The following is a 14,385-nucleotide window of genomic DNA, read 5'->3' on the forward strand; positions in this document are numbered from 1 at the left end:
CGTTGCCGCAATGACATTTAAAAATAAAGACTTCGATTTTTTAGCATAATCCAGTTTATCCCATGGTAACAGCTGGCCGTGGATTTCACTGCCTCTGTCTACCATGGATTCTGCAGAAAATAATCTCTCTGTCAGACGCAGTTTTTTTTTCGGGGGGGGGGAGGGGGGATTCTAGGTATTTACGATAAGATGAGACCATAACTTTTTTATAGCATAGCTTATCCGGAACTAGCATATTTTGCCAAATCTAATTACTGGCTATACAAGCTACTTTCAAATAAAACATCTTACCTTCGCTGCATGATGTACAGTTTGCACACGTCACCCCATTGCAGATAACTGGGAAATAAAAATGTAGGGAATAAATTTTAATAAATCAATTTACTGACTTACGAAATCGTATGATGTTTTACACGTTTGATTTCAGTCTTCTAAAAAGCTAATCTTTGGGGTGGGTGTTCACAATTTGTCCTGACCATAGTTTTAGGGGCACAAATTTGCAAAGGGTTTCCACAAACTTGACACACGGCTGTACACAGAAATGAGGTAATTCAATTTCTTGGAGTTTATTCAAATTCGAATTACAGTTTCTCTTACATTTAATACTTCACGCTATTGTTTAATAGATTTCTCATACATAATAATATACACATGTATGTACGAATTCCTTTCTCTTGTTTAAGCCTTCGCCACCGGAGGTGAATGCGCATGCATTATGTTTTCGAGTTGTCCTGATAATAGGAGGACAATCCGATTAGATATTGAGGTAATTAATAGGTCAGAAGGTCAAAGGTCAAAATATTTCCCCCTTTTTGTGTCACTCTTTCGAAATGTTTGCAATTTTTCTAAAATTCAGGTTGAAAATTAGTCACACTTTATTTCCAGTCCCAATTTAAAGATAAAGTTGAGTTCTGGTCATGCGATTGCAAAGTGAAAGAAACGTAGTGGAATTGATCAGAAAAGGTTGATCATCTAGCATAAGTATTGGTGTGTACTGCAATGTTCTGTAATCATCATACTGATAAGGAATTTGGCCCAGTCTTGGTAAAGTTACAAGCACTGTACACAAAAAGATAACTATACACGCACACGTGGCATAAAAATCCGTCCCGATTTGTATGTTACCTGTCATATTTAGAATATTGAGGCATTTGAAGAGCCATGCTTTTCAGGGAACATTTTTTATTTGATGTTCTTCCACACTTGCATAATACAATGATAACGCTCACAACTTATTTTTCACCGCTTCCCGGAACTCAACCTTCTCTTTAAACCCGGGATTTGATGCCCACTGATCAGGCGCAGAAAGGGAGATGGTCAAGGGATATAATTTATGAAGCCATCCTGCGTCTCATTTATGTTTATCATGCATTCAGCGTGTGTATTTAATTTCTCACAATATCTCTTCATATATTGGGACAAGCTGTATCAAGATTATATGCATGTTATTAAAATGTATTTAGGGAATACCGGAGGGAATATCTACCAATGTATAAATCAAAACTTGACAGAAAATCACAATGTGATGTAAGAAATATTTTAAAGCGCGTTAGGATTATGCTGTATACCTTCTTTACCAATGCACTCTACCACATTTTGGTAGCCATGTGTGTGTTATACTCACGAGTTACACCAGAAACCGTTGTATCGTAGGGAATTCCGTTTGCGTCCAAGATTTGGATCTCAAATGCATTCAGAGTGGAACCCACGGAGCTCTCAAACACAGCAGTGAAATGAACTACCAGAGAACCATTGGAGAATCCTGTTACATTCACCATGATTTGGCAAGCAGTGCCGTTCCCTAAATCGGCTGTAGCATTGCAGTAACCGCCAGCGATCTGTGAGTGAGAAGGAAATAATTGTCAATAATAGAAATCGCCCCTACAGAAAATGTTGAGGTACATCTAGTTCACAAAACATGATGATGATGATGATGATGGTGATGGTGATTTATGATAGTTAGGCACATTGATCTGGCATTTTGACAAAAGGCATCTATATAGTGTGCTTCCATAGTACATTTACCATTGAAATGACTTGCTTCCCTAATAAGGCTGAGGCAGTCAAGTGATTTTTTGAAACTTACACTGGTTCATACAATTGGAACGTATACATCAATCTTTTCTCCAACACCTAATTTTTGTATTGTTCATATGAAACAAACGGATGAATTGATTTATGCATGTAGCAATAAATAGTTATCGCATGCACAAAAATAACTGTGAATCATGACCAGGATGAACCGTGTAAAACTTGCTTTGATTAGTGAATTTGAAATGCATGTTATTATGCGTTTTAATTGGAGGACACTATTCTTTCGGTTGTAAGGGCAATTGCAATTGTAAAAACGAGCTTGTTTTTTTTTAAATTAAAAAATCATGAGACTGTTTCACAGTTTTAGTAATTTGAAGCCCTGTAGCTTTAAAACGTTTTTTTTTCCTCCTGTGACAAGCATCTTCTGATCCAACCTAGGCAGATAACTGAAGCCTGCGTTGTAGGTTAACGCGCCCCTTCCCCGTTTCATAGACGCAGTCTATGTTACAGTGGAAAACACTCCGTTAAAGCCCCATTGTACTACTTGTAGCTACTTGCTCCCTCTATATAGAAAACAACGCATAAGCGGTACCTGTTGGTCCCCCATGATCCTCTTTTTCTTATCTTCATTGAGAGCTGAGTTGATGAGAAAACCACCTGTCAGTGACCACCCTAATTCCTCTAATCCCTCCTGGCCGAACTAGTGCATAGGAGCTTTAAATGGAAGCTCCGTGTAAAAGAGAGTCATTGCTATTCGTATTAGAGTAGGAGGAACCCCTGCGCAGTGGCAGATCCAGGGGGGGGTGGGGGACATGTAAAAACACGTAAATTTTACCTTTTTTTTTAGAAAGGCCCCTTTCCCTAGCGCTCAAGGGGGGGATGCGGTTTTTCACATTTTTGAGGCCCCCCCCCAAAAAAAAAAAAAAAAGTGCTCACTACCCCCCCCCCCTACCCCCCTACCCCCCCCCCCTACCCCCCCCCCCCCCACTGAGCGAATTATCGGCTAGCTGTTTCGCCGCTAATATTTTATCACAAATTGGGCCCCCTCCCCTGACGCCGGCTGGATCAGCCCCTGCCCCTGTGTAGTGGTCCATCTGCACACCCCCAAACAGTTATACTGGGAGGAGAGACCCGAGGGTAATAGTGACTAAGCTCACCTTTTCAACTTCCAGCTAGATGACGCTGAACACTTGATAATGATAGTAATATTAATAGATAAATAGATAAATACATAAATAAATTGGTTCATTGATATGAAAGGTGGAATAAAAAAAAATAGGTAAGCTGCTCACCCTTTCTTCCCACAGTTCAGCGTGTTCCATGAACTCAGGTGTAGAAGTGTCACCCAATGCACTTGTATATTCTACCCCACTGACTTTGATCGCGGCACTTACTGAGCTCAACTCTGTATCAAGATAATTATTAAAAAATACATGATTATGTTTCCGCTAAACAATATAGCAGTTACTAAATAAAATTAAAGATGAAATATGTTTTTCTGGTCTGATTGTTTAGTTGAAATTGTTTAAGCTTTGGAATAATGTCAGAATTTTCGTCCTTCCATAAGAATTGCAGAGAGACATAGATTAGGACATCTGAAATCATGGATTGTATACACTTAATAATCATAAACTCATAATCATTACCTATCTGTCGGATAGACTACAGCTGGACGCATAGTTCCCGGAACGCCGAAGGCGGCGCTATTCATCGAACACTCTAACGGAACACTATAAATGCTTTCATTAGGAAAGGACCTGTTGTGAATAAAGAGCTCCAGTTTTGTATGATCACGTTTACCCCTTTTCGCTTTAAATACATGGATACAACACTAAACAGTTTTAATAACATATGACTTCCTTGAAATTAAATGACTCGCAGGTAATTAGGAGAAGTTATCTGTTTTTTGTCAAGTTGTCTGATTTGATGACGTCATTGGCGATTTATAAGCCATCAATAAGCCATTGGCTAGAAAAGTCATTGGCGATTTTTTGGCGATTTATAAGCCAAATAATACTTCTCTCACGCATTATTCAATAACGATTTTCACCGTAGGAAACCACAGAACGCCATCGCATGTTTACCCGCCGGCGTATTTGTGTGTCGCTGTCGGATGTTGCCTCTATTCAAGTCGTCGAAATAACCTCTGCGACGCATTAGCGGTACGGAAGAAAAAAAATACGCTACCCGCCGGACACCAAAATTTGTCAAGCATGTCTGCAGAGTAACCTGGTGTGTTTGTAAGTGAACTGAAGTTATTTTATTTTATTGTTTTTAATCTCACGCACATACAGTACAACATGCAACATGTTCATTATATACCGGTATGAATTAAAATTAATGATGAAATAAAATTGTGTTTGTGACACTGCACCACTCGCACTGCTAAACCACCCTGTGTGTAGATCTAGTGAAACTTAGACTAGCAGCACACAACCCATACTAAAAAAAAGTCTTAAAAATATGATTATTGTAAAAATCTCATTCATAAATTATGTGTCTTTCATTATTATCTTGGCTGTTTGGTTATTTGTTATTCACAAGAGCGCTCAAATCTTCAATCCTGAGCACATTCTTGCAAGGCCCTAGTCTAAGTAACAAGTTAAACACTCCTACTCCTAGACCTAGTGCCAATGACGTGAAACACGACAGTCTTTGACCTCATACTCATAGGTGACAATAGCGCATATACGGGGTGGTGCATTTGAGGAAAGTCGGCACCCGCGGTAACACACAAATGCACACAATGATAACGACAAGGCTTGCCGGCGGTGTGAGTTGTCTTGTGATTTCATGATTTTTGTTTCCTTTTAATTAAAAACTTTTTTGAGTAAAATTAGTTATTTATTATTGCAGTTTATATATCACAAATTTATATCTCTGAGGTATAAATTTTGATTAAATTCTTGTCAATTTTGTACAATGATGCTTGAAAGTCTGACTACTCTGGCGGTTTTTCTCCACGTTATTGAGGTCCTAATTCCCCCTAGAGTGCCTTTAAATACGGAATTGTAAAAACCATGCCAATAACCTAGATGGCCTCACAAAAATATGCTCAATATTAAAGATTTGAGTGCTCTGGTGAAAAAAAAAAAACATAACAGCCGAGATTATAATGAAAGACAGATAATTACATTGTCATTCATTCATGATCTTTTTTGGTTACAATAATCATATTTTTAAGATTTTTTTTTAATATGGGTGTACATGTTGGTCAGCCAATCCCATCGCAATTTCGCAGATGTTGGCGAAACAGCTTCTATAAAACGCAGACTCCAACAACACAACAGTGGCCATGGTTCAAACTTTACAAATAACCCCCAACTGCTACCCTGGATGTGCTTGGTGCTAGTATACCGATTCCCTGGCAGTGGTCATGACGAGGCCAACATAGATGCCAGGAAACATTTTGAGAACCTCTGGCATGCCCTGAATGCAAACGACCACCTACCAGATACTCAAAAAATCTACACCAATGGAAAAATTGTCTTCAACCGGATGCGTACGAGATACCCAAGCCTTGTATGGGAAAACCTAGGTGACGCGTAGCTACGTTTACTTCGTGTAAGTACTTACAATGCTTATGTACACATTTCCAAATATCCAATAATTTCAAATTTGAAGTCACTAGGTGAGAGGATGCATTTCCTTTAGGCAATGCGTCCTCTCACCTCCAAAAAACCAGGAACATGGTCATCCCCATCCTTCCAATTTTCATATTGTCCAAAATAAACATTACCTCATTGTGGGTCCTTTTTAAGTACATCATAGCAAGTTTCACTCTACCTAAAAGTCCACTACAACATTCTTCAAAAATAGCTGACAAACTCAAGCGCAATCGGCCACAAGCCCTTGTACAAACATACCACTCATCCCTCGTCTAGTACCAAGTCCCTACTTATATCTACAACTGTGCACGACTAATGTGAAATGCTCATTCACAGCATACATTGGCATTTAACACATATCTCTGCTCCAGCTTCTTAAAAAACAAAACAGCACCTATGACCACCAAAGAAAGGGGATTTCTCATTGGCATAGGCCTATATTAAACACATTTCCCAATAGATATATTATTACCTTTAAACTTTCTATCAATATCAGGATGGACCCTCACTATAAATGCAATTCAACTGTCTTCACTTTTGGCTAAATAATCCATCTCATGAAATTTCATAGCCACTTAAATGCCCACACAAATCAGAATTACTGTGCCATAATTGAGCAACAACCTGTCCTGCAACCAAGATGCAAACTAATGCGGTATACTCAGTGGCGTACCTGGGGTACTCCGTCAGGGGGGGGGGGGGCAAGCGACCGAAACAAACAAAAAAGGCGATGCTAATTTTCACTTCTGGCGAGCGAGCGAGCAAAAAAAATCTTTAAGTGACGTTTGGTTTATAAACTGGTGTTGTTGCAAGTTGGGGGTGGGAACATTCACTTGTTAGCGACTTCAATTTCATTTTTTTGCAAACGAGTGTAGCGAGCAAGAAAAAATTCACTTCTTTTTTAATAATTGCCACTTAAACTTGGTTCATGCAGGGCGCGGGAACAATATTGTGTTTAGGGTGATTTTATACCCATTTTAAGCTAGCGAGCGAAAATACATCTTTCTCTCAATGAATTGCTATATAAAATTTGTTTCATTGTTGCAGGTAGGGGGCGGGCACAATCGTGTTTAAGGCAATGTCAATCCCATTTTGGCGGGCAGGCAACCCCCTACATTTATCTTTTTAATGATATTGTAGCAGGTTAGTGGTGGGCACATAATTCCACGAGCTAGCAAGTGTAGCGAGCGAAAATAAAAATCACTTTTCTTTTATAGGGAGAATATGGTACATAAAACTTGAGTTCATTGTTCCATGTCAGGGATGTGATTATTAAAAGCGGTGTTATTTCTATTTTGGCGAGCGAGCGTAGCGAGCGAGCAAAAAAAAATCACTTCTCTTTTATAGGGAAAATATGATATATAAACTTGGGTTCATTGTTCCATGTCAGGGACGTGATTATTAAAAGCGGTGTTATTTCTATTTGGCGAGCGAGCGTAGCGAGCGAGCACAATTTTTGTAATGATAAATGGTTCATAAATTTCAGATTTTTTTGTTGCAGGGCAGGGCTTACACAATCATGTCTAAGGTGATGTTAATTCCGTTTTGGCGAGCACGAGCACACCAAAACTTCTTTGAATAACGTTTGGTACATAATTATTAACTGGTTGTTGCAGGTTGGGGCGGGCACGTTAGCGGTGTCAATTCCATTTTGGCGAGCGAGCATAGCGAGCAAGCAAAGAAAATAAATTCCCTTTTAATAGAAATTAATAAATAAACTTGTTTTTATTGGTGCAGGTTAGGATGGACGCAATCGCGTTTAACGCGATTCAATTCCTTTTTGGCGAGAGGTCGAAAAAACTCTTCCATTTTTAATGATATTGTTGCAGGTCAAGGGTGGGCACAATTGTTTCCAAAGCAATGTCTATTCATTTTATTCGCGAGCGAGTGTAGCGAGCGAGAAAAATGAATTAGTCTCTTTTAGTAACATTTGGTACATATGTTGTGTGTTATTGTTGCCATGGTTGCAGGTCGGGGCCCGTCGGGGCAGGCCAAATTGTATTCTAGGCAATACTAATCCTTTTCTTTTTTCAGGGGGACGAGCAAGTGAAAACATTTAATAAAAAATAGGCTAGCAAGCAGTTCGCGCCAGCGAAGAGTTTCAAATTTGTTATATCACTTATATTTTCCTATTTTCATTTGTTTTAATTTTTCAGGGTCGTATGCGGAATATTTTTCTGGTGGGGGAGGGGGAAAGATGCGTTAAAAGTTTTCGAAGAATCTCAAAAGCAAAAGGAGTGAAGGGAGTTCGAGCGACCGAACTGGTCATGAGGGTACTTTTGCATTTTCAAAAGTAGAATTGAAGGATTTGGTATAGGCCTACACTACATTTTCAGGAAAAAAACTGTACGTTTTCAAAATATCTGGGGTCAACTGCCCCCCCCCCCCCCTGGTGCGTACGGCCATGGTATTTTTTTTTTAAATTTCCCCATTTTTATTCCTTTCCTTTTCTTTTCCCTTTGTCTTCCTTTTCTCTTCTTCTTCCTTTTTTCTTTCCTTTTTTTAAATTTTTTTTCTCTTTCTTTCCTTTTTTCTTCCGTTTTCCTTTTTTCTTTTTCTTTCCTTTTCCTTTCTTTTCTTTTCTTTCCCCTTTTTCCTTTTTTCCCCTGGAGCCCGTCAGGGGGGGGGGGGGCACTCTGCCCCCTGCCCCCCCCCCCATAGGTACGCCAGTGGGTATACTCAAAGCACTTCGTAGGAAACTTGAACACATATCTTCTTATCAGCCCACCAATCTACTTCTCTGCTATACCAATACCCAACCCTAGTTCCGACAGCTCTGGATTGGAAAGAAATGGAACTAAAATGACACTGTGAAACTTTGACAGGTAAAAGAATGTCACTTCCTATTGATTAATTCTCCAAGTATCCATGACAATAATAGTAATGTTGAATGTACAGTGGGCCTTCAAGTTGGAGAAAAGGTCGGTCGATTGTGAATCATAATGAATCAGTGGCATGACTGGCCTTCAACTGTTGTCGCCCTTTTCTCTCACTGGAAGACTATAAATACCATGTGATTTCAATGTTCATATGACCATTCATGAAGTCAATCAATTAGTTACAATATACATTTTGAAATATCCATATCTAATCCTATCGCAATTGTTTTTCAAAATCCACTAATAGTCGATAGTTTGGTGGTAATAATTTATACATTGCAATATGGCCTTAAAAATGTTTTCCCCCAAATTACGCAACCTGGCATAAATTGTTACCATGAAATGCAGATATGCATGGAACATCATGTTTGCAACATGAAATTTGGTCGCTGCCTCATATTTTCAAACAGTTCACATTGTTTTCTAGAGGAGTAGTGGTCTAGTGGATATATGTCAACGGATTGTGTATCACAATGGTTCACGGTTTGAGTCCACCGCGGCTGTTATGTAATTTGGCAAGACATTAGTCTGCATTTGCCACTCTGTTTTAAATGGATACCCGATAGGATGCGAACGTTAAAAGTACTATGTCCCATTTGCAGCCCAAAAAATGAAAAGGTTAAATTCCAACGGCATTTGAAAGATGATACTTATTTAGAACTTCCCTAAAAAAGGTGGGGCTTGAAAATGTCTTCAAGTGGGAAATTAACGACTATTAGTTGTCAAATCGACTTAGGAGCTATAGAGCCAATAAGTAATAATCTTAATTTTCAGACCATCGTACCGAATGATTATACGTTTTATGCTGCGCAAAGATTCAATCAGTTTAATTTTGGCCATCACAAGAAGTGGGTTATTGATGTAGACAAATGCTAATGTACCCTTTACAGCTCATTTATGTATGTTATTACCAAAGAAGAAAAAAGCCAGCCAGTCACTCAATAGTGTCTGACGGTGAAGTCTAGCAAGTAAACGGGTTTCCTTGCATAATTTGAATATAAGGACACTGCTAAAGTTTCAATTTCACAGATAGGACATACATGATATATTCATAATTCCTGCAAAGTTCTACAGAATTTGAGGTTGGCTGCAAAATGGACATAGGCATATGCACTTGGTCTTTATTCAAATGCAAAGATTATTGAGAAGAAAAAAAAACAAATCCAATTTCCAATTCTTTCATTAGAATCGACAATTTTGTTAGCAGTACCAGTAAAATCTTAATATATCTTACCCGGTGCGTCATCGCATGTAGCTCCAGTAAACCCCGCTGTGCATGTACATGTACTGTCGGCCGCACAGGTACCATCGTTCATACAGTCGCCGTCTGCAGTACAGTCTAATGAAGGAGAGAAATTACCCTTACTTTAATAACAAATCTTACATTCATCGTTATCGACCAAACCGCTCCAAAATCTTCGAATTTAAAAGTGTGTAGACTTTTTCAACTTCTTAATGAAAACTCGAAAGGGGGGGGGTGATTGATGGAACGTATGACATTACAATGATGATCGTGACATTTATATTGAAACGTCCTACTTTGTTACTCTTTAGCTTAAAAATAGACTGCAATAAAGTTATACATATTATTATTATTATCATGTGCATTGTATGTATACATTGTGATCACTAGTTGGCTACGTCGTTTAAGTTTGTTCTTTAATACACCACAGACCTATTTTGTTTGTATCCTTGTGTCATTATCTATGTATAATGTATAATAATTGTATTCACAAGTTCTGCATTGCTTTTTATTCTTTTACGTTTATTCATACTCTCATACCCCGAGAGGGGTTAAAAAAATCAATTAAATACCACGATTGTACAATTCTAAAATTAAGAGGACATTGATGTATGTTCTTTCATTCTGATGGTTATCGCATATTTTCTATCACAAATAAATACGAGTTAAAGTGACAATAGATGTCATTGCTGTATGTTTCTTTATTCTTAGGATTATTGCCTATTTTCTATCACAAGTAAATACGGTTTTATATATGGCTAGTAACAGGTGTCTTCTAAAGACATATCAGATAAAAAAACAAACAAGTGTATGTTTTATTTAAAGCAAAAAGATAACTTTCGGTAATGTTTTCAGAGCATTAATTTAAAGTAAGACGATGTGGAAATTTTAAAGTCGTTGGGAGCGAGTGTTGGTGGATTTACTCCTGAAAATGAATCCTTATTCAGATATAAGGAGAAGTGAAAAGATGAAGGAGACATAAAGTAATGAACCACACAGACATTTCAAAGAAAAATTTGCATTAATAATGTTTCCCAACTTAATTTCTCTGCGTGAATTATTAGATCCCAGCCCTAAGTTGTTGCTTTATTTGCGCATTGTTACCATATGCACTTGGTCTTTATTAAAATATAAAGATTATCGAGAAGAAAAAAACATATTCCATTTCCGTCAATTTTGTTAGCAGTACCAGTAAATTCTTAATATATCTTACCCGGTGCGCCATCGCATGTAGCTCCAGTAAACCCCGCTGTGCATGTACATGTACCGTCGGTCGCACAGGTACCATCGTTCATACAGTCGCCGTCTGCAGTACAGTCTAAAGAAGGAGAGAAATTACCCTTATTTTAATTACAAATCTCACATTCATCTTTATCGACCGAACCGCTACAAAATCTTCGAATTTAAGAATGGGGTAATTAGAATTGTAAACCTAGAAAGTTTGTAGACTTTTTCAACTTCTTAATGAAAACTCGGAAGGGGCGGGGGGGGGGGGATTGGCGGAACGTTAGTTCATTACAATGACGATTGTTACATTTATAGTGAAACATCCTACTTTGTTACTCTTTAGCTTGTAAATGGACTGCAATAAAGTTATACATTTTATTATTATCATTATGTGCATTGTATGTATACATTGATATCACTAGTTGGCTACGTCGTTGTTCTTTAATACACCACATACCTATTTTGTTTGTATCTTTGTGTCATTATCTATGTATAATGTATAAGAATTGTATTTACAAGTTCTGCATTGCTATTTATGCTCTTATGTTTGTTTATACTCTCATACCCCGAGAGGGGTTAAAAGAATCAATAAAATACCACGATTGTACAATTCTAAAATTAAGAGGTCATTGATGTATGATCTTTCATTCTAATGATTATCGCATATTTTCTATCACAAATAAATACGAGTTAAAGTGACAATAGATGTCATTGATGTATGTTCCATTTATTCTGAGAATTATCGCCTATTTTCTATCACAAATAAATACGATTTTATATATGGCTTGTAACAGGTGTCTTCTGAAGAGATATCAGATAAAAAAACAAGTGTACGTTTCATTTGAAGCAAAAAGATAACCTCCGGTAATGTTTTCAGAGCATTGATTTAAAGTAACACGATATGGAAATGTCCCAGTCGTTGTGAGCGAGTGTTGTTGGGATTACTCCTCAAAAATGAATCCTTATTCAGATATAAGGAGAAGTGGGAAGATGAATAGGACGAAAAGTAATGAACCACACAGACATTTCAAAGAATAGTTTGCATTAATAATGTTTTCCAACTTAATATCTCTGCATGAATTATTAGATCCCAGCCCTAAATTGTTGCTTTATTTGCGCCTCGAAACCATATGCACTTGGTCTTATTAAAATGCAAAGATTATTGAGAAGAAAAAACGAATTCGATTTCCAATTCTCTAATTAGAACCGACAATTTTGTTAGCAGTACCAGAAAAAACTTAATATATCTTACCCAGTGCGTCATCGCATGTAGCTCCAGTAAATCCCGCTGTGCATGTACATGTACTGTCGGCGGCACAGGTACCATCATTCATACAGTCGCCGTCTGCAGTACAGTCTAATGAAGGAGAAAAATTACCCTTACTTTAATTACAAATCTTACATTCATCGTTATCGACCGAACCGCTCCAAAATCTTCGAATTTAAGAATGGGGTAATTAGAATTGTAAATCTAGAAAGTGTGTAGACTTTTTCAACTTCTTAATGAAAACTCGGAAAGGGGGGGGATTGGTAAAACGTGAGTAAATTACCGCTCCGAAATCTTCGAATTTAACCCTTTGACTGCTGAATTATCTAATTCCCATAGGCTTAACACAGGGACCCCCAGGTTCCAGTAGGCAATGGGTTAAGAATGGGGTAATTAGAATTGTAAATCTAGAAAGTGTGTAGACTTTTTCAACTTCTTAATGAACACCTGAAAGGGGGGGGGATTGGTGGAACGTATGAAGTTACAATGACGATGGTGACATTTATAGTGAAACATCCTACTTTGTTACTCTTTAGCTTGAAAATAGACTGCAATAAGTTATACATTTTATTATTATCACTATGTGCATTGTACGTATACATTGTTATCATCAGTTGGCTACTTCGTTTAAGTTTGTTCTTTAATACACCACAGACCTATTTTGTTTGTATCCTTGTGTCATTATCTATGTATAATGTATAATAATTGTATTCACAAGTTCTGCATTGCTTTTTATTCTTTTACGTTTATTCATACTCTCATACCCCGAGAGGGGTTTAAAAAATCAATTAAATACCACGATTGTACAATTCTAAAATTAAGAGGTCATTGATGTATGTTCTTTCATTCTGATGGTTATCGCATATTTTCTATCACAAAAAAATTCGAGTTAAAGTGACAATAGATGTCATTGCTGTATGTTTCTTAATTCTTAGGATTATTGCCTATTTTCTTTCACAAGTAAATACGGTTTTATATATGGCTAGTAACAGGTGTCTTCTAAAGACATATCAGATAAAAAAACAAGTGTATGTTTTATTTAAGGCAAAAAGATAACTTCCGGTAATGTTTTCAGAGCATTAATTTAAAGTAAGACGATGTGGAAATTTTAAAGTCGTTGGGAGCGAGTGTTGGTGGATTTACTCCTGAAAATGAATCCTTATTCAGATATAAGGAGAAGTGAAAAGATGAAGGAGACATAAAGTAATGAACCACACAGACATTTCAAAGAAAAATTTGCATTAATAATGTTTCCCAACTTAATTTCTCTGCGTGAATTATTAGATCCCAGCCCTAAGTTGTTGCTTTATTTGCGCATTGTTACCATATGCACTTGGTCTTTATTAAAATATAAAGATTATCGAGAAGAAAAAAACATATTCCATTTCCGTCAATTTTGTTAGCAGTACCAGTAAATTCTTAATATATCTTACCCGGTGCGCCATCGCATGTAGCTCCAGTAAACCCCGCTGTGCATGTACATGTACCGTCGGTCGCACAGGTACCATCGTTCATACAGTCGCCGTCTGCAGTACAGTCTAAAGAAAGAGAGAAATTACCCTTATTTTAATTACAAATCTCACATTCATCTTTATCGACCGAACCGCTACAAAATCTTCGAATTTAAGAATGGGGTAATTAGAATTGTAAACCTAGAAAGTTTGTAGACTTTTTCAACTTCTTAATGAAAACTCGGAAGGGGCGGGGGGGGGATTGGCGGAACGTTAGTTCATTACAATGACGATTGTTACATTTATAGTGAAACATCCTACTTTGTTACTCATTAGCTTGTAAATGGACTGCAATAAAGTTATACATTTTATTATTATCATTATGTGCATTGTATGTATACATTGATATCACTAGTTGGCTACGTCGTTGTTCTTTAATACACCACAGACCTATTTTGTTTGTATCTTTGTGTCATTATCTATGTATAATGTATAAGAATTGTATTTACAAGTTCTGCATTGCTATTTATGCTCTTATGTTTGTTTATACTCTCATACCCCGAGAGGGGTTAAAAGAATCAATAAAATACCACGATTGTACAATTCTAAAATTAAGAGGTCATTGATGTATGATCTTTCATTCTAATGATTATCGCATATTTTCTATCACAAATAA

The 14,385-nt window shown here is 37.3% G+C and overlaps 1 protein-coding gene across 1 annotated transcript in view; it reads right to left on the reverse strand.

Moving 5' to 3' along the window:
- Positions 1-1,586: 1,586 nt before the first annotated feature.
- The window catches only part of LOC105437572 (platelet endothelial aggregation receptor 1-like), a 69,895-nt gene continuing 57,096 nt past the window's right edge, over positions 1,587-14,385 (reverse strand). The window contains exons 16-17 of the mRNA XM_030999211.1: positions 3,327-3,439; positions 1,587-1,838 (exon numbers count right to left, since the gene is read on the reverse strand). Coding sequence (XP_030855071.1) covers positions 1,587-1,838; positions 3,327-3,439 — 365 coding nt within the window. The remainder of the gene's footprint in view (positions 1,839-3,326; positions 3,440-14,385) is intronic.

This window comes from Strongylocentrotus purpuratus, unplaced genomic scaffold (genome assembly GCF_000002235.5).
Source record: "Strongylocentrotus purpuratus isolate Spur 01 unplaced genomic scaffold, Spur_5.0 spur5_scaffold_5, whole genome shotgun sequence".
In the NCBI taxonomy this organism is placed as follows: domain Eukaryota; kingdom Metazoa; phylum Echinodermata; class Echinoidea; order Camarodonta; family Strongylocentrotidae; genus Strongylocentrotus; species Strongylocentrotus purpuratus.